General features: G+C 37.0%; 1 protein-coding gene across 2 annotated transcripts in view; it reads left to right on the top strand.

The window, feature by feature from the left end:
• LOC149796237 (ras-related and estrogen-regulated growth inhibitor-like) overlaps nt 1-21415 on the top strand; it is a 30686-nt gene that overhangs the window by 2353 nt on the left and 6918 nt on the right. Inside the window, exon 2 of one of the 2 annotated variants that reach the window (XM_089964213.1) lies at nt 4178-4234. The exons of the other annotated variant lie outside the window; for it this stretch is intronic. Coding sequence (XP_089820339.1) covers nt 4178-4234 — 57 coding nt within the window. The remainder of the gene's footprint in view (nt 1-4177; nt 4235-21415) is intronic. 2 annotated transcript variants of the gene reach the window in all.

Genomic DNA, 21415 nt, shown 5'->3' on the forward strand with positions numbered 1-21415 from the left:
CTGTAACTTTATTGCTCTGTATATATTTTGATTTTTTTAAATTATTGCTCCTGTTTATAATTATAAAAAGAACTTTTTGTGTATTTAAACTGATTGGTTTATACCTAATTACATAATATTACTTTCCTTAAGATTAATTGATTGGATATCTTGAGTTTTTTTCCCCAATAATCAGCTATGTTCCGATTTTTCTCAAAGCATACGTTATGGAATATGTTGATATATACATCATTTACAAGAGCTCGTTCATACCAAAGACTTTTTTTGTTTTATAAAAATGTTACTAAGCAAATGCCTCGCGTGGCGCTCAGCATTAAGAGGTTAGTGGTAGGACTGGTCGACCCGGTGTCTGGATTATGTGACTGTTTGGGACATGATGCTACATATCTGCGGCATGATGCCCAACTGCTATACATCACTATAAACTGCCACACTGCAGATATCGTAACGATAGTTTCTTTTTCTTTTTTTTTTTTTTAAAAAGTCTACGTTAAAAATCCAAATGTAACATCCAACAAGAGCTCGCTTTGCTACTCCCGCATAAAAATATGTGCACATCATTAATGGTGGATGTGGATGAATCTGATTTCACACGGGACTGCTGCCGTGGTGTGTGTTATGTTTAACACAGAAGAAGACGAAATGTAGTCAATGACTCCATGAGAATATTGGCCAATATTTTCGCGTTGACTGATTTATTCATTCGTTCATTCATTTAGTTGCCTCGTCATCATTATCATGGGTTAAAACTTTTGGCCTTGACACCAATAAATAACTCACTGTTCGCCTCTGACATCCTAGATTCAAGCCTTGTTCCATTACATCCAAGAGTTTTTGGTAATCCATCTATGATCGAATTTTTCATCAGGATACTGCAGTTTTCTCGAGTTTCGCTTTGCTTTTCGGACCAATCTAAGGACAAGATTTACACCGTCGGTTATTTAATGCCAGGATAGACTTTATTGGTCACCGATTTAATATCGAATTTTTCTTTACGGTAATCCATTTGTATTCATTTTACATGTGCCTTGATGACCGCTATGCTTGGTAACGTTTGCACGGTCAAGTGCTTCTTGCTATGACAAACGTTAGGACGATTCTACCAAAACATGTACCAGTATTTATTCTTTCTCAACACATTCATCACAACGAAATAATTAAATGATCCGTACGTAGTATTTACAGCAGGCCAATTATACTGTCCATATTTAAATATTTAAAAACATTTTCCGTTTATCATGAGAAAAACCTGACGATGCTTCGTTAGAACCTATTTGTTTCTAAGTTTAACACTGCAGAGATTTTCTGATGCAAAATGAAGTTAGACTCGGCTTGAAATAAATTGTAGAAAGGTCAATGCATGTGCATTTCGCCTGGATAAGTAAAGAAAACTACCAGTATCACAGGTGGTGTAATCCGTTATGCGTCTTATCCGATTTGTATATCTTAACTATGTCAGTACTATTCCACCTAAGATAACAGACTTCTATCAAATCACATTTCCGGTATTAACTTAGTCTTGTTGACATTTGTGTTAGCCAGGTACGTCGCCAAGAATAATGTTCATATTTGCTTCATGCCTATTATCAATCTGCTATTTCATGATTGAATCTAGTAGACATATAAGGCAGGAAAATGCAAATAAAAGAAAACAATAATCTACACGTCCTATATTAACAATACCCATTAAGTATTAAAATGCTGGCACAACAAAATTTAAATTAAATCATTTTAGAACAAGTCGGAGACTACATGATATATTTTTCCCGTTATGTGTGTTTTCATGAAGAATATAAATGGAGTACGGAAATTTCAAAAGACTTGAATCTTACATTTACATCAACGTGCCCCTTTCAATACTTTAGATGATTCATTCCAACCTGAAATAACAAATTATCCAGAGCTGCAGATAGACAGAGCTGTAGATAAATATGTTATATATTCCTTTTCCGGCTCCCTGACTGGCCATAAAAATGGAAAAGTATGAATATTACAGGACATGGCTTATGGTCGTCAAGCTTAGTAAAGTTGTAATAAAGTATGAACTCCTGCATATCCATTTTACCAAGATACAAATTCCAATTTTAAAGAAAGAAGTTTTTGATCCGATTAATTTTTATGCGTCTATCATTACTGGTTGTAGAGACAAAAGGAACAGCCAATAGTAGGGGTTCAAGTTTTAGTAATAACAACAATGGTTTTTCCTGAAGATTAATTGGTGCAATGCAAGCTCTGCAATTCCGTGCAGGTCACGATGCCAAGCAAGCCTTTAAGCTATTAAATCTACCATTTAGAACATGTATACATTAATTAAAACTATTTGTTTAAGTATTGAGCTGCTGAACAAATGCTTTGAGAACACGTACAATATTATGAAAAATCATACACGACTATACCTGTGTTTAACTTGGATCACAATTGTCGCGGAATTAAAAGTGTACAGAAAATTGATGCAACCAGTCACGTGGCCACAACTATCCATTTCTTAATCACCAAGAGCAGAAATTTCATTTGTCTGATTGCAGGAATTTGCTTTAATAAGGGACTTGCTAGTAAGTCGAGTCCAATTGAAAACTGCATAAACCCAGATCTGTCGTTGTATAATGCGCTGGCAGATATAAGTCAATGAAGTTTGTCAGAAGCGATCCGTAGACAACACCATATAGACCCTGATCTGCCGACGCATCATGTGCCACTCAGTCACATTATCCTGAGAGCAGGCCGACCAGTCATAACACTAACCTCCTGATGCTGAGCGCCAAGCGAGGCAGCTGTTAGCTGTATTTAATGCTTTATGTAAGATAAATACCTTTATAAATGATCCAAGAATATTATTCCTTTTATGTTTTTTTAATATTTTTATAGCAAATATCTTTTCTTCATGCCTACTTAATTCCAATATTCTATTAACCCGATATCCCATCCGCCAGACTTACAGGCAACTCTAGATGTCTAAGTGTATCTCTCTGTCTGCTTGTTTACCCGTCTATAAAGATATCTCCCTAACGAATAACGTATATTTTCTTTTTATGATTATTATAAAACCCTTCGATTTTGCAAGGATTTGGTTCTCTATTTTCAGTCTGTGTCAATGCGATTGACGGCCTAATTACTACCTCGATGAAACGAAGTTCCGAAATTTTACATTAATTTTACTGCAGGAGGTTTTCTGCAAATTTTGATTGCACATATAATACTTCAGACTGTGTTTCTTGTCAATTTGACATTCCTGTACAAACATGACTGAGCGCTCCAAAAGAAACTTATAGCAGTGGTTCCCATTTTCCAGGTCGCTACCCAAATCACTGTCGCGACGGGTAGCCAGGATTTTTGTTGAGTTTGGCAAAACTTATCATAATGGAAACGAGGTCGTGAGGCTCAGGAAATATATTTATTTGGGTCGCAGCCCAAAATGGCTGGGGACCATTTCCTAAGAGCGTAATTATCATTGCATAACATATTGGAATGATCGCGAGTATTTTTGAAAGGATTATGGTTGCCATTTTTGTTTATTTCTGCATTCAAATGTGTATTTTATCTGTTGGCGAGCTTGCGGTCTATTTCATTACAGAAGCTGCACCCAAATGTCCATTGTCACTTAATTTCAGTTAACAATTGACACTATTGCCAGATTTCTCCATTGTTCTCAGACATGATCAGCATTATTACCATATGTAATCAAGAGTTTTCTTTAAAAAAATTAATGGGTATTGTTTTTTTGTTGATCGTAACATGTACACGATACCGTAAGGGTGACAGAATATTGAAAAGCAACAGGTCATGTAAGTCATTGGCATATTATCGAGTCATGTGTGGAAAACTAATTACAAAAAAGGTAATACTTGGAGCATGCTTGCAGATCTTTGGGGTTCATGTTAATGCATTCTTAATGGCGTGTTATCATTGATTGATTGTCATTGATTACATCGATTTATACTTGATGGTCAACAATATTGACACATTCCAAGATCTATTCAATGCGCGCGCGCGCGAGAGAGAGAGAGAGAGGTCTGACTAACACATATAAGGGAAGATATACTTCGTCAACAGAAAAAGAAGGTAATTCCAAAGTGATATCGCCACTGTAGCGATAAAAGCGGTAAAGCCACTGTTACAATACAGTTTTTGTCTTCTACCAATGCTTTATTTCAATATCACAATATTTATTTCTTTGCAGCCCTGGTCGTTCGTTTCCTGACACGGCGTTTCATCGGGGAGTATGACCCAACTCTGGGTTTGTATGAATTTGACTTTTTCAAAATATAAAAGCTACTAATTTTAACAAAACAGCTATTAGCTTAAAAAAAATCTTTCCACTTCGAAATTCATCAGCTGTCTGTCAAACACACTCTGATGCAATCTATCATCAAGGCTGAAGTTCCCTAAGTGGCCCCACTTTGAGATCAAAGGAGTCGATCAAACGTGGTCTAATGCAAGATGAAAGTACCCTACACGGCCTCACTTTGAAATCCTGTAGCAGTCGTTTAAGCTTCACGTCTAAAAAATGGTTGGGAACCATTGCCTCAGAGCCGACTAAAATTGAACAAAAAATTTTAATGATAGCGAGTGGAAAAATATGATGATCAACAACCTGAAAATGACGGCTAGTAATCGCTATTTGTTGTTATAAGAGAGAGAGAGAGAGAGAGAGAGAGAGAGAGAGATTTAACACAGCCTATCAGTCCAAAAACATCTCTTTCAGGTACAACAGTGAACTTTATTCACCCTGAATCGCACTGTACAGTCCTTTATTCAGATCTGAATGAAGCACAAGCGACTCCAAAGTGAATCTATATCCCTGTTCCCTTTCTCTGGTATTTTCGAAGATCGATGAACCACAGTACCCTTGCAGCAATCGCTAAGCACATTACACGTTCAAACCAACCCGCCACCATGACAGCGGTTCTAGAACAATTACCGCCCCCCTCCCTGGCAGTTACACCCTAGTTAATTACTTCCCGGTGAATTACCCCTTGGAAAGCTACCCCCATGACAGTTTATACCACATTTTGGAATAAGGGATTATATTGTAATTCATGAAACCAAACAATTTTGTATTGCAAGGAAACTAATTGTACTCTATGTTTAGGACTATTGAACTTTAAAAGTGCAAAGTGAATGACACACAGGAGTATAAGCTGGGGACAATTGGAATTTAATCTAAGTCACAACAATTATTTATCCGTTTTGTTGCAGTAATATCATGTGATAGTTATCATACATTTGGTTCTCATTTGGAAATTGTTATTATACTTAAATAAAAATTGGTCATATTTGGTACACATCTGGCACTCATTTAGTACACATCTAGCACACACGTAGTACATATTTGACACACATGAAGTACACATTTGACACAAGATGTAGTACACATTTGGCACAAGATGTAGACGAAATTAAATTTTAAATTTCGAATGCAGCGTAATCTTTTTTTTTAACAGCTACTGATGATAAATTGGTCGAACATTATCAACTACCTGACATCTTATTGTTAATAATATTGTATGACCACCCCATGTTTAATATATTGTATAGGGACATATGTACTACATAGAGCAGGGTAGGGGACTCTAACACGGGTCCCGCAGAATGATTGGCGTCACAAGGTGTCATGAGAGATAACAAAGGTGGTGCGGCCCTTGGGTCGTTGAAATGTCCGCATGCGGCCCTCAGGGCGCTTTGAGTTTGAGACCCCTGGAGTAAGGGGATTAAAGACAATACCTGGACAATTAGGAGTTATGCAACTTATCCAAATTATACGGAAGCTCGTCACTTAAATAAGGTCATTAAACCTATTGTTGACAGGTAATATATTACATAGGAGCATATGTTTTTGTTTGATTAAAGCACCTTTTTCACATGAAGACATCTTGTTATCAATATCGTACAGCCGCCCCTTGCATAGTTCTTACATCTGGTTTTACTTATTTGTTCAGTGTATGTGCTTATTGTATACAGGGGAATGCCCCTGTCACAGCGGTAGTTGTCCTAGGGAAATTGACATGGAAGGCAATTGACGGGGTAGGGTAGGGGTGGGGTGATTGACGGGGGTAAGTGACCGGGGGTAATTGTTATGCCACCCATGACAGCAGCATTGATATGAAAGCAGCGATTTCCTCATCATCGCTAGCTAAGGTTCCGATAACCGCATCTACATCTCGGCTTAACGAGCACACATTTCTGTGCTTCGGGTCTGTGAATTTCATTGGATGCAGCTGCAAGCCACCGCTTCCAATCAAAATTAAGTTGTTCAAATTTGAACACTGTTCTTATGTGACCGAAACAAAGGGAGCACAGAACTTGAATGGACTGATAAATAATAAATTTTTCAGTGCCAGTTCGTGTTTGCACAAATACATTTCACTCAAATACACCGGTAATGGCTTCCCTCTGGTACATATCCATACTTTCGATGTTAAACTTACAAAGTATCCTTTTTAGGTCAATTCCCTCCACCGTTTTCGGCCGATGTACAATGCGTCACGCTATTAGTAAGTTGGCATTACATACTAAATGAGGCAAATAATAAAATCCAATAGATGTCACTAGGACAAATCACCAATATAGCTGCTCGATCCGCCAAGGTATAAATAGGGTTATCTCAACCTTGGCTAGCAAAGATGCAATATCCTTAGAATTATTTTTATGGCCAATCTTCATAAGGATATCTTCAAGTGTTTTTGATGTATTCTGTCATTTCTTCATAATATCAGTATTTCGTTGTGTTTATTTGGCTACACGGAAGTCCATCATTGGCTACATGACAGTCCATCATTGGCTACACGACAGTCCATCATTGGCTACTTGACAGTCCATCATTGGCTACATGACAGTCCATCATTGGCTACATGACAGTCCATCATACTTAACAAAGTTAGCTTCGTTTAGTGTTGAGAGAAAATCAAATCATACGAAGCTCCCAAGTAGTCAAGCAACGTGCGTTATTGCGCGGTGTTTGGATTTCATTAATTTCATAAAATACGTGCAAAATGTAAAAACAACAACAACAACAACTTTAACAACAACAAAAACAAAAAGGATCAAATATTTTTGTTTCAAATGTGTTATTCCTATAACATAAGGTATATCATGTACAGGTTATTGACTGATTATTTTTGGGCCATGTGTCATTTGGCGCAGAAGACCCACGCAAGCTTGGACATTATACACTACATAACTACAGGGCCAATAAATTTCAATACTCTTATATTAGCTTGCACATTCAAGTCAGGTCCAACCGCAAACAACATGGACCCTTATGCACCTTCGCAACACCCATTGATTAATCAGGACCTGTGTTGTATGTTCTACTAGTTTGACCTAAGAAACGGATTAGATCTAGATTTCCCAGCGTATTATGCGACGACAGATCTGGGTCTCGGCTTATAGGAGAGTGCGGATGTTAAGTTTCACTTTCCGTTAGAGCAGGGGAGGGCAAAATACGGCCCATGCCCTGGTTTTGTCAGTTAATTTAAATCATAGGGCTTGTTTTATCGGCCCCCCCACCCCCGCCCCGGAGGAGTAGCCCATGCCTGCTTTAGTAGGTAACATGTTACCAGTTGTCTCAGTTAAAGCCCGTCAGTATCTGCCCTGTATAAATCTGTCTAACATCTACCCTGTTTAAACATATCAGTATCTACCCTGTATAAACCTGCCTAGCATCTACCCTGATAAACCTGTCAGTATCTACCCTCTATAAACCTGTCTATTATCTACCCTGTATAAACCTGCCTAGCATCTACCCTGTATACAACTTTCAGTATCTACCCTGTTAGTATCTATCCTGTATAAACCTATCAGTACCTACCCTGTATACACCTGTCTAGCAGTGTCTACCCTGTATAAACCTGTCTAGTATCTACTCTGTAGTAACTACAGATTAACAAATTGACCGCTATCGCTTAACCGTCTTGAAGCAGCTGTTCCGATTTTTGTTACCGTTTTCATGACATTTGTGCTTGTTGCCTGTTTTCGTCTACGTTATTGTGTTCATTATGTATTAGCTGTTCAGTATGTATGTGTTTCTTCATCTCCTTGTTTTGGAAACGATAACAATTAGACTATCTCTCAGCTGTCTTGCTCCACTTCTAAAACTTCCTTCGTTTTTTGAACAAACCGCCATCACGTGATACTCGCCAGTCAACCCATTTATGCTATGATGAACCCTCATTAATTGCTTTAAATTATCACTCCTTGGCTCTCCACACCACATTGTGCTCTAGACTAAACGAACTGGGACTACATTCATCATCATTACTTAAATGTAAACAGAAGCGAAAGAGGAAACTTTGTTTCAAAGCTGGCCGGCGTAGAACAGGAAGAAGAATTCCAGTTATCTCCCTTATACGCTTTCCGACTCAACAATTTTAAAATTCGACCGTTAATTTAGATAACCTAATTCAAATCCCTATTAATTCGTCATCCTTTGTGTCAATTATCCAAGAGATACCTCTGCGTATTGCATTATTCAATCCCCATTCAGTAGGACGACCAGAAAAGTGCACAGAAATAGTTAATTTTATCAACGACCAGAATATCGACGTCTTTCTCCTGACAGAAACATGGCTAAAAACATAAGGCGATGAACCCAAGTGCGCGGATCTAACACCCACTGGTTTCTCCATCAAGTCGTTCCCCCGTAACTCTCGCGGAGGTGGAATTGTTGTCATCACAAAGAACTCCATGATCAAACGTCCTAACCACACCACAACATTCAATTTCGACCACACATCGTTTGAACTAGTCCAAACCACACTAACACTGGAGCAAAGGTCAGATAATTTTTTCTGCCTATACCGCCATCCTCCTAGTAAATAAAACAAGCTGACTGACTCTCTCTTTTTGGAGCAGTTTCCGAATCTCCTGGAGTATGGAAATTCGATAGGTGGCAACCTGATTATTCTTGGAGATTTCAACTTTCACTTTGACTGTCCTGGAAACCCAAACACATTAAAACTCCTAGATTCCATTAATGTTTGCAACCTCAAACAATCAGTTAACCAACCCACCCATAAACATGGTCGCATTTTTAGACTGGATTCTTCATAGACCTGATGATAACATTCTACGGTCCTCCCTGGTATCCCATGAACTTCCATCAGATCACCTCTGCATTATTTGCCATCTTGACATATCAGTCCCTAACCCTCCACCTTTATCTGCTTCTAAGAGAAACCTCCGTACGATAAATAGAACCAAACTACTGCATGACATCCAAGCAAACCTAACAACTTGCTTACCTCCTACAGCAGAATAACTCGATGACTGCCTGCGTTCATTACTCGACAAACATGCCCCAGCTACCAAGTGCAGAGTATCACTTCAAAAGTGTTCTCCATGTTATAGCAGTGTTAGGGACCAGCTTTGCACTGCTAAAAGAGACCGCCGTAAAGCTGTGAGGCTCTGGCTTTCCACCAGACTCACTATTCATAAGCAAATGTAAGTAGTCGCTAAGAAGAATGTCACAAATATAGTCCATGCAGCAAAATCAGCCCACCACACTACTAAGATCATGGAAGGTTCCAGCTGCAAAGAGCTCTTCGAGATTACTAACAAGCTAATGTCAAGGAACAAATCAACACCACTTCCAACTACCTTCTCTCCAGTCGACCTGTTTGCAAATTTCTTCCGTGACAAAGTACAAACCATTAGAGATAAGCTTGACACCACAATTTCAATTGACTCGTCGTCACCATACAGTTGGGATACAGAATTTGAGTAGCATTTGAACCTGTCTCTATGGATTTCGTACGTACAATCCTGATGAAGAGTGCACCAAAGTCATGTGAACTTGATCCAGTTCCAACATCACTGCTGCTTGAGTGGTTAGATCCAGTATTGCCTTCACTAACTGATGTTATTAATACCCCTCTCTCATCAGGGGAATTCCCATAATTTTTCAAAACTGCCATTGTAAAGCCTCTGCGGCAGAAACCAACACTAGACCATAACGATTTAAAGAACTACCGCCCAGTTTCTAATCTCCTATTCATATAAAAAATCTTAGAAAAGGTTGTTCTATCCCAGCTTGTATCTCATCTAAATTCAAACAGTCTTTTTAGCAATGTACAATCTGCATATCGCCCTTGCCACAGTCTGAAACTACTCTTATATAAGTAGTTAATGACATTCTCTATGCTTTGGATAGCGGAAAGATTACAATCCTCACCCTCCTTGATTTGTCTGCAGCATTTGACAGAATAGACCATGATATATTACTTCACCGTCTCCTGCATGTATTTGTCATTCATGATACAGCCTTACTGTGGTTCAAGTCCTACTTGGTCAACAGGACACAAATTGTGTCTGCAAATGGACTACACTCCAGCCCAGTTGATCTATGTTGTGGTGTTCCACAGGGGTCTGATTTTGGACCTGTTCTCTTCATTCTATACACTCAGCCGCTCGCAAGTGTCATAGATCATCATACAGTGTCTCACCAATTGTACGCAACACCAACATTAAATTCACACAATCAGTAAGAAACCTAGGTGTTACTCTGGACAGTAGTCTCGCATTGCACCAACATGTCATGAACATCTGCAAAACTGCATATCGTGAGCTGAGACGCATCAGCTCCATTCACAGATATCTTTCAGTTGATGCCACTAAAACACTTGTGTGTTCATTAGTACTTTCAAGACTGGACTATTGTAACTCCATTCTGTCTGGTTCATCTCAATATCTACTCGAGAAACTTCAAAAAGTTCAAAACACAGCTGCTCTGATCATACTTAGAGTACCACGATCAGAGCACACCTCCCCGCTGTTCTGTACTCTACACTGGCTATCCATTCGATCCAGAATCAAACACAAAATTTGTTCTCTTTGCTACGTTTCACTGACGGACTCCAGTCCAACATACCTATCCTACCTCACCCATATATGAACACACCGGCAAGATACTTGCGCTCCTCTTCTGACAACTGTATACTCATTATTCCCAATATGAAAACAAAGTAATATGGACAGCGTTCTTTTGCATACCAGGGCTATGCAACATGGAATGAATTGCCCACTGAACTTAGACACAAAAACACAGTGATCCCATTCAATAGTTCTCTCAAAATTCACTTATTTCGAATGCAAGAACAAACTTAAAGACCTAATAGTATTTCCTTCCTTAAATATTTTCAGCCTGTTTTGTATGTTTTCTAATTTCATGGTGTTTGTTTTTGTAGTCATATCATTATATGTTTTTTTGTCTTATAGGTGTTGCCTAATGTTGTAAATCGCTTAGAGCTTCTAAAGATTAGGCGCTATACAAAGTCCTCATTATTATTATTATTATTATTATTATTATTATTATTATATCCTTGCTCTTAGCTGGCAAAATACTTGCTCACATCATTATCAACTGGCTTATTGCGCTAGTGTCAGAAGATAACATCACCGAGTGGTTTTCGCCCAGACCGCAGCACCGTTGACATGATCTTCGAAGTGAGACAAGTCCAAGAGAAGTGCCTTGAGGAGAATATGAATCTGTATGACACATTTGTGGACCTGACAAAGGCTTTCGATACAGTCAACATATATGTACTGTGGGTAAAACTCAAGAATCTTGGTTTTGTCCTCAGAAATTTGCCAACCTGATCCGGTTCTTTCACGATGACGTGACTGGAGAGATTCTCTCAGACGGTGAATCCTCTGAGAAATTCCCCATATCTAATGGTATCAAATAGGACTCTGTACTCGTTTCGGTACTCTTCAACCTCTTCTTCACACAGGTGCTGCTCCATGCCATCCGCGAGCATGACCTTGGTATGTACGTTAGATATCGCCTGGATGGATCAGTGTTTGATCTCCGTCGCCTAGCTGCAAATAAAAAGACACTAGAAAGACTCATCAATGAAGCACTCTTTGCAGATGACTGTGCCGTCCTGGCCCATGAAGAGCCTTGCCTACAGGCAATCGTGGACAGGTTCTCTGAAGCCTCCAATCTATTTGGATTCACAATTAGCCTAGGAAATACAGCAGTCTTCTTCCAGCCCGCGCCAAACACTGTCCTTTCACAACCCTGCATCACCATTGGCGACACTCAGCTGAAGATTGTGGACAGTTTTAAATACCTAGGCAACACATTATCCAGTGATGGCTCCTTGGACAAAGATATTACTGCGACGATCCACAAAGCCAGTCAAACACTCAGACGAATCCGATCCAAGGTTTTGCATCACAAGAACATACGCCTGTCAACAAAGATGAATGTATACAATGCAGTTGTCCTCACGTCTGTCTTGTATGGCTGACCAGAAAAGCCAGTTCCACCTTCGAGGATGACTTCCGCCAGTGTCTTGCTGAAGCTCGTGAGAAATGTCACAGAACTGTGTCCCAGCCAACTCCAACCACCGGTATCCCATGCCCCATTTGCAACCGTCTGTGTGCATCGTAATTTGGACTCCGGAGCCACATGCGTATTCACCATCGATGAGATCGCACAACTTGTCTTCCTCGGCCCTAGATACTACTAAGAATAGTATCTACTCTGTATTAACCTTTAAGTATCTACCCTGTATAAACCTGTTTATCAGTATCTACCTGTATAAACCTGTATAGTATCTACCCTGTATAAACCTATCAGTATCTATCCTGTATAAACCTGCATTTCAGCATTAACCCTGTATTAACCTGTCTTTAAGTATCTACCCTGTGAAAACCTGTCTATCAGGATCTATCCTATATACATCCATCAGTATCTACCATGTATAAACATATCAGTATATACCCAGTATAACCCTGCCTATCACTATATAACCTACAAACGTATATGACAGTATCGTCCCTGTATAAACATATTTATCAGCATATACCTATCTATCAGTGTCTACGCTGCATAAACCTGTCTATCAGTATCTACCCTTTATAAACTGATATATCGGTATCTACCTTGCATAAACTAATCTATCAATATCTACCGGAATCAACCTATATATCAGTATCTACCCTGTATTGACATGTCTATCCTTATCTACCCTGTAAAAAGCTGTCTCTAAGTATCTACCCTGCATATACATATCTATCAGAATTTACCTTTGATAGGCATATATATATATATATATATATATATATATATATATATATATATATATATATATATATATATATCAGCATCTTCCTTGTATAAACCTATCTGTTAGTATCTAACATGTATGAAGCTATATTTCAGTATCTACCCTGTATAATGCTGTCCATCAATATCTACCCAGTACAAACTTGTCTCTCAGTATCTACCCTGTATAATCATGTTTATCTACCCTCTATAAACTTGTCTATACAGGACGGTTCAGAGGGGGAAAATTGTTCTTGTTTAGCCAGCTGTTCTTAAAGGAATCACTACGCTAATTAAGTACATTATATATACTTTCTTCATTTTCTTGTTTTGTAATTAAGTTTTGTGCCATCAGTTAAAAGGTCAGATGCATCAAGACCCTCTCACTTATGTTAGTCACTAACCGGGTAACAACATATAAAACCCAGCATATGTTATGTTACATGAGGAAATATTAGCTGCATTTAAATGCAGTGACTAAAATTTAAGTGCTGGTTGCCTTTTCTGAATCGGCCAAATAACATTTGCTTGCTTGGGCATCCTTCATAAAACCCACAAAGCTTTAATGCTGATTTATACTGTATGAAAGTAAGATTCTTTATTGATAGTCAAATCTACAAAAATTCTATATATATCTGTCTATCTGTCTGTTTGTTTGTCTGTCTATCTATCTATCTATATATCTATTTATCTACCTACCTGTCTGTTTGTCTATCTATATATCTGCATATATATATATATATATATATATATATATATATATATATATATATATATATATGTGTGTGTGTGTGTGTGTGTGTGTGTGTGTGTGTGTGTGTGTATGCAGTGGCGTAGCTAGGATATTAACGATTTTATGCAAAGCTTTCCAATGTGACCCTGCCTTTATTTTTATTAACATATTAATATCAAATGCCAATGCCATAATTTTGTACTCGTTAATATGTATTGTCAGTAACGGTATTTGATGGGTGGTATATTGTCTGTTCCTAGTTTATATCTTAAGTGTAAAAAATAATTTATTTGGATCGGATTGTATGCCCCCCTGATTTTGTTGGCCCATTTGCTTTGCATACTCTTGCTATATCCTAGCTACATCCCTGTATATATGATATTCTTAGGACTACAGTAGGACGCATTCTAGATTATTGTACGTTCCACATACTGGCCAAGGAAGAAGTAAATCAACCTATATTGCAGATCTCGGTTAGACTTATCGATTGTCTCGTACGATGCGTGCTGTCGAGCAAGAACTGCTATCGCTTTTATGTGTTTAAACTTAACTCCGAAATAGATCATATAAATCTGCACCTGCAAACCATACCTAGTTGCTATAACATATACACACTTTAAAGTTTAATGACCCCTTTTGGGAAGATTAAGTATTTATACCGAGCCTTATATATTAAAATACTGTGAGAAACAGATCTATTCAGCTTTCGCAGTAACAAATATACAAATATATATCTCGTACATTCGTATTTATACAGTTACTCCATTGTCATCTTGCTGACTGTATGCTTTGGTATTTTGTCAGCCAAACTAGCCAATGCATCATGACAATATAAACTTTATTTCCACACAATGTAACCTCAGAAGTAACACATTTGCTTGAAACTGAATGAAATATTGCTGAATCTATTTCACACAATGCACACAGATTAAATCGACTTCTTTCATATACAACTTATGTTTGATTGGACTGGGTCATGTTGCACTACAGTGAATCATGATAACTTCAAATGATGTTTGGCTTTCGTTTAAAAAATGAGGCAACATATTCTTTACGCCTTTTGCATTAATCGAGAACACAGGATGATGGTTTTCGGAGTCTTTTTTTATACATGTTTTAGGTCATAATATACATAACAGTTGCAAAAAGCCACCTACGTGTGTATTCAAAGATAGCAAACATTCTCCGAATGAACTGATACACGAGAATGTAAATTTAATTAGTTTTTTTTTTATATCATATGACCTATAACCGCAAGAATTCGCTGGAAGACAGTACAATGATGGAGTCGTTTTATGTAAGCGTGCAAAGTTAATTCATTAAAATAAGCAAATTGAAAAAATATTTTTCTATGACAAATATAACGAGTTTATTTAGCAATTGTTACTATTAGGTGTAACACATTATTGTTTTGGGCAACATCGGCAAGTATGACACTCAGGGGCAAACAAATAATTCACAGAGGCCGTGAGGGATCTTTCTGAGGTAAATTTGAATCAGTTTCTTTTCAACAAAAATTACATTACTTTTAGAATGTTTCTGTGTTTTTTTTTATTTTATCTCCCAGTAAAATGATTTTAATAAATAACAGTATTATTAGAATTAATACTATGGAAACTCTTGTTTTGTGTACCTAAGTAAATATATTTATGCACTTTTAAGAAGAGTTAGTCATGATCTTGGTATGTGTTGCCTGACTTCTGTAAAATTACTAAAAATTGAGTATTTATTTTGTAACACCTCTCCTGAAAAATAAACTCCAACATTTGCTGAAAATTGTGCATTTTTGACTAAACCGAATGTAAAGAGATAAAAAACAAACTTGCATCGGAGACGAAGTAGCCACAAGGATAAAATGGAACTTGCTCATTTTTAATTTAACGTAATATTTTCATACAACACTAATCCTTTAGTAAAGAAATATCACATGGCTAAATATATATTGTTCTGATTGGTTATATGTATATCACATGGCTAAATGTTTCTTTTTCCGATGGGCTACATGTATATCACCTAGCTAAATATATATTTTTCCAATTGGCTACATCATAACACATAGTTAAATATTTATTGTTCTGATCAGCTACATGTATATCATGGCTACATATATCTTGTTCCGATTGGCTACATGTATATCGCATGGCTAAATATACCTTGTTCCGATTGGCTACATGTATATCACATGGCTAAATATATCTTGTTCCGATTGGCTGCATGTATATCACATGGTTGAATATATCTTGTTCCGTTTGGTTACATGTATATATCATGGCAAAATACATGTTTGTTTGTTTTTTGTCCATCGGCTACGTGTATATATCATGGTAAAGGTTAAATTCTTCCGATCGGTTCCATAAGTATCACATGGCAAATTATCTTGCTTGGATTGGATTTTTTTCAAGGCAGTGCTATGGTGTTGAGTGTTCATGCTAATATTTGCTCTGCTCAAATATTCAACGCTGAGTGAGTGCCTTAGTGCAATGAACGTTATACCAATATGGTGTTAATAATTTGTTCATTCTTAGTTTGCTCAGCATTATGGATTATTTAAGTGATGATGATAGGCCTACATATATGCTTTTCTGTTGTTCGACCATATTTATTCTTTATCTCAAGATACCAGGTCAAGAATAATTTGGACAAGCTGATACGAACAAGGACACATTTACTCTGACCACATATGTACAGAGAATAAAATGCCCATATAGTATGCATTAAATCTAGTAAAACATAACAAAATATCTGGACCAGGGAAAAATCTACGGAGGAGAGTGTGATTTATAAGAGTTAAATTGATTTTGTATATAAGATCAGTCGGGGGAACAAGTTTTCTTTCCAAAGAAAACGCGACTACTTCAGTACTAATAATTATATAAAAAACATGTAAGTAGTGATGTGAACAAACACATTGCTGATCCCTATTGCCCCCCCCCCCCGAAAAAAACAACATTTCCATTATGATGAGCTTCGACCTGTTCCTCGAGCAGCTTGTGGCCAGTTTTAAGGCTATATTTCACCGCCACTCTAGTTAGATTACATCACCGAAGGGCTAGTTAATCAATCTCAAATATGAAACTGAAAGAAAACCAGACTTCTACACAAGTAATAAACGAGGACGGGGGACCAGAGTGGCCGAGTGGTCTAAAGCGCTCACCGTCACGGATCACTGCCATCTCACCTCTGCCTGCGGGGCTTCGAGTCTTGGGTATGGATAATGTGGGTATATGATAAAGTTTCCGGTAGCTTCGCGTGGGTCGGTGGGTCTTTCTGTGGTTTTCCCGGGTTCTTCCTCCAACATTTATACTGGCCGTCATGTATAGCCTATCGTGTGCTGAAAAATGGCGTTAAACCCTATGACAACAACAACAAACGAGAACCCTACTGTTACTACCCCTTGTAACCCCATCTCACATCATATGCTGATATAAGAGGTAATCCCTCAGCGACTAAACAGGCTAAGTACACACACCACAGCCTGAAACCGGATAAATACACAAATATCCAACTCTGAAACATGTCCCAGGATCCACACTTTTAGCAGACAAGATATGTTTGTGAATTTGAGACATTCTTGGGAATGGCATTCATGTGAATAGCCTAAAAAGATATTCATTGGAATGGTATATTTGGAAGACGAATTTACACTATCAGCCAACATATCCGTCTCTTTCGATTGGTAAACTTTCATCTGATCATGCGCATTAGAAACGCGAAATCAGTATTTGAGATAATTGCCTGTAGTGTATTATCTCGCAGAGACTGTATTGTATTTAAGTATAATCACGTCTACTCAAATATTGTTAAGAATTATGACAACCTTTACGTCTATTGTTAAAAAGATCGCTGCCCGATACGCCACTTCTTTGGAAAGGACAGAATCCAATCCTAACCTAAAGGAGTCAAATTGATACTATCGAGAATTGCAGGACAAAAGTGAGGTTGGCAGGCAATTTCCATTTATGTGTTTTGACAAGTCAGGTGGAACAAGGACCTGAACAATCTAATACACAAATCATTAAGTCTAGTGGGCAAAGATAGAGAATGGGTAAATATAACTAGCTGTGCCTTGAGTGTGGTGAAATAAATCACTCAACCCTTTATTGCCGACACAAGGAGCTTAAATGTCATTCAAAACAGATATTCAGTCCTTTTTAATTCTCACACGCCTCCTACGGTATTATTTCTAACACCGGAGAAAGATGGACAGTTAAATTTAAAAAAGTACCCAGTCAGCAATGCCGAAGGTTTAGGTGTATAAATAACTCAAGATGAACAGTATAATAATTTAATAAAAGAAAAACAAATGTATTCAACAAATGTCTCAATAGCACTTCTTTCGAACAAACACAATCAATGATCTATTCACAGTTGCCAATCATTATTCCATCACATGAAATTAAAGGGCTGAAGGGAGAATGTTTCCTTGCTCGTGAAAAATCACCACAGACAAGAGCTGAAGTAGTATTTAACAACTGCATAATTTTTAACATAATTATAATCAAAAGACTTCCGTTTTTTCCACATATAAACCGGAATAACTTACAAGGCAGCGTGCTGGATTTTCTTGATTTTGCCAAAGCTGGGGTTTAGTATTTCTAACATCTAGCGTGTTTAGACAAGTTCTCTATTTAGTTTGTCTTTAAGAAATTCCAGAAAGGTCTGACCGTTGGAGCCTATATCATTTTGCATCCACCAAATACATATCTGTATTTTGCCGACCGAATCAGATCTAAGGGTACCGTATTAAACAGACAGAGTGTGTTGATAAGGTTTTCAAGTATTGCACCACCTAGTAGGCCAATTTTCCATCAATTTTAAATGTCATCGCCAGAAATTGGCTCCGTTTTTCAAGGCAAAATTGCCCTTACCTTCACGCTTTAGTTGCATTTGTTTGCTTTTTACAACCTAGCGCAATTTAGGAATAAAAACTGGCAGGTTAATCGCATTTGCGAAGTTACCTTCAAACTTGACGAAATCCTTCTGATTGAATTTAGCTCATAGTTTGACCCATCACTCTTTTGTTTTTACACTAATCAAGCACTTGCACATGAGATTCTATACTTCATTTGGGGGGGATTTGATGAATCTCGCTGTTTTTGTTTAACTCTGGCTTTTAGTAGCTTTAGATGATGCAAGGTATTACTGAAATGTTTATTACTGGCGTTGATCTTGAACTAGGTTTAGCTGCATTATCTTTCCCTACAATGGTAGGTTGTGTTGTCATCAAACCACACTCTGTATGAGACAAACACATCCTCTTATATTACTTATATGTTTATTATTGGACTCCTTGGTGACAATGTCAACTATGTATAAATAATCGACTGGCGTCGATCTTAAACTAGGTTTAGCTGCATCCTCTTTCCCTACAATGGCAGGTTGTGTCGTCAGCGTCAGATGTCATGGTTGAGCCTCTTCCACGGTTAGGGGAATCATTGTGAGAGACAGATCTGTTTGAATCATTGCTCCTCTGCTGATGTCATCAAACCACACTCTGTATGAGAAAAACACATCCCCTTATGTTACTTATATGTTTATTATTGGACTCCTTGGTAACAATGCCAACTATGTGTAAATAATCAACTGGCATCGACCTTGAACTAGGTTTAGCTGCATCCTCTTTCCCTACAATGGCAATTCATGTCACCATGCACAATATCTATTGGCATGAAAGAAAAATCAGGTAGGAAGTGATTATTGCTGTTAAAGTGTATTGAACTATTAGAGGAAAACGATGAAAGCGATGATGTTTCATTTTCTTTGAAACATGTTGAAGAGATTGTTCAACATATTGCATGCTATATTGTTTACAGGTTATCAAATAAATCGCATCAGGTGATATGCAGTTAGTGTTATCACGTAGAGAAAATATCTCTTTTGTACTAAAGCTACTGAAAGACGTACTTTCTCTTATGTTTGCACATTGAGAACACCGGTGTCTGTTACATTTAGATGACGAAAATTGTCTTTTTTTCTGTCTGTTTAGTTCTAATTAGAACATCTTGCAAATTCTTGGGTCTTCTATAAGCGAGAATTGGTTTATTGTTTTAAAGTGATTTTACGCTGGTTTTATTTGATAAATTTAGGAGACTGTACTATTCATTAATTATACGACATATATTAGGTAATGAAGGATTATATTGTATTGTGAAAGGAATTTTTTTTTTCTTCTCTAATTTACATTCTGCTGTGTTTAAAGCCTTATGGGGAGTCAGATTACGGTCTTTGTTAAGCGCATAATCAATTATATGTGTTGGATAATTTCTATTTTGGAAATATGTTTGTAATTTATTCAACGAATTTTGTAAATGACAGTCATCTGAAATAATGCGTCGGTATCTTTCGGCCTGGCTATATGGTATACCATTTTTACATGACATGGAATGATATGAAGAATATTCCACATGTTGGTGGATATTAGTTTCCTTGATATGAATATTTGTATAGATAGTATAATCAATATTGTTTGTTACATTTACATCTAAAAATGAGACATGCGTATTAGATGCATTATAAGTAAATTTAATCGTCGGGTGAAAATGATTTAGGCGATCAATACAAATTTTCAGTTCTTCAGTTGAATGGTTCCAGATCATACATATATCATCAAAAATCTGAACCAAACAGATGGATTGAATTTTTCGTTTTGAAGAAAATCCTTTTCTTATTTACCCATGAAAAGGGAAGCGTATGAAGGAGCCATAGGACTACCCATTGCCGTACCCATTATTTGGATGTAATTCGTATCATTAAATTGAAAATAATTATTTTCCAAGATAAGTTGTATTATTTTACAAATCTCTTAACTAGATAGTGTGCTATTATTAGGATTGTTATCAAGAAAATATGTGCTTGCTTCAATATCATCTGCATGCGGAATGTCGGCATATATAGTGATGTTACATCTAATAATACCAGGACTGAGTTATCAGATAGCTGTGAAATAGACTTCAGCTTTTTAATGAAATCAGTAGTATCTTTAATGTATGAAGGAAGTGATTTCATTAAAGGTTGTAAAACACTATCAATAAATTTGGATAGGTTTTCAGTATATGAATTACAACCTGATATAATTGGTCGTCCTGGATAATTTGAAGGTAAATTATGGTCAGGATTTGTGCGAGTTTTGGGTAATATGTAGAATTGAGGTGTACGTATGTTAAGGGGGAAAGTATCAAATTCCTCATATACGGAATTATTTTTAGCAATCTCATTAATGCATGTTGAAATTTTTCGTTTAATTTCTATTGACGGGTCTTCGTTAACATTTTTGTAGTATTTTCCATCATTTAATTGACGTTCAACTTCTTTAACATAATCTTCTTGATTAATAATAATAATAATAATGTTTGATTTATCAGCATTTTTATTCACTATACTGTCGTCATTCATCAGATTATGCAACGACTTAATTTCGTCCTTAGAAATATTACTATGATATTGCTTTTGATGATTATCAGTTAATATCTCTTTTGTGATCGCGTCAATATAAAAATCTAAATATGAATCACGTCCACTAGGTGGTGTTAAAGATGATTTAATTGTGTTAAAATAATCCATTTTTTAGGATGAAAAGAGTTTTACTCTCTGAATTGTTGTATGTTTTATCAGAAAAAAATTCTTTTAATTTTAGG

Source organism: Sinohyriopsis cumingii, chromosome 7, assembly GCF_028554795.1.
Source record: "Sinohyriopsis cumingii isolate HCF-2022 chromosome 7, ASM2855479v2, whole genome shotgun sequence".
In the NCBI taxonomy this organism is placed as follows: Eukaryota; Metazoa; Mollusca; class Bivalvia; order Unionida; family Unionidae; genus Sinohyriopsis; species Sinohyriopsis cumingii.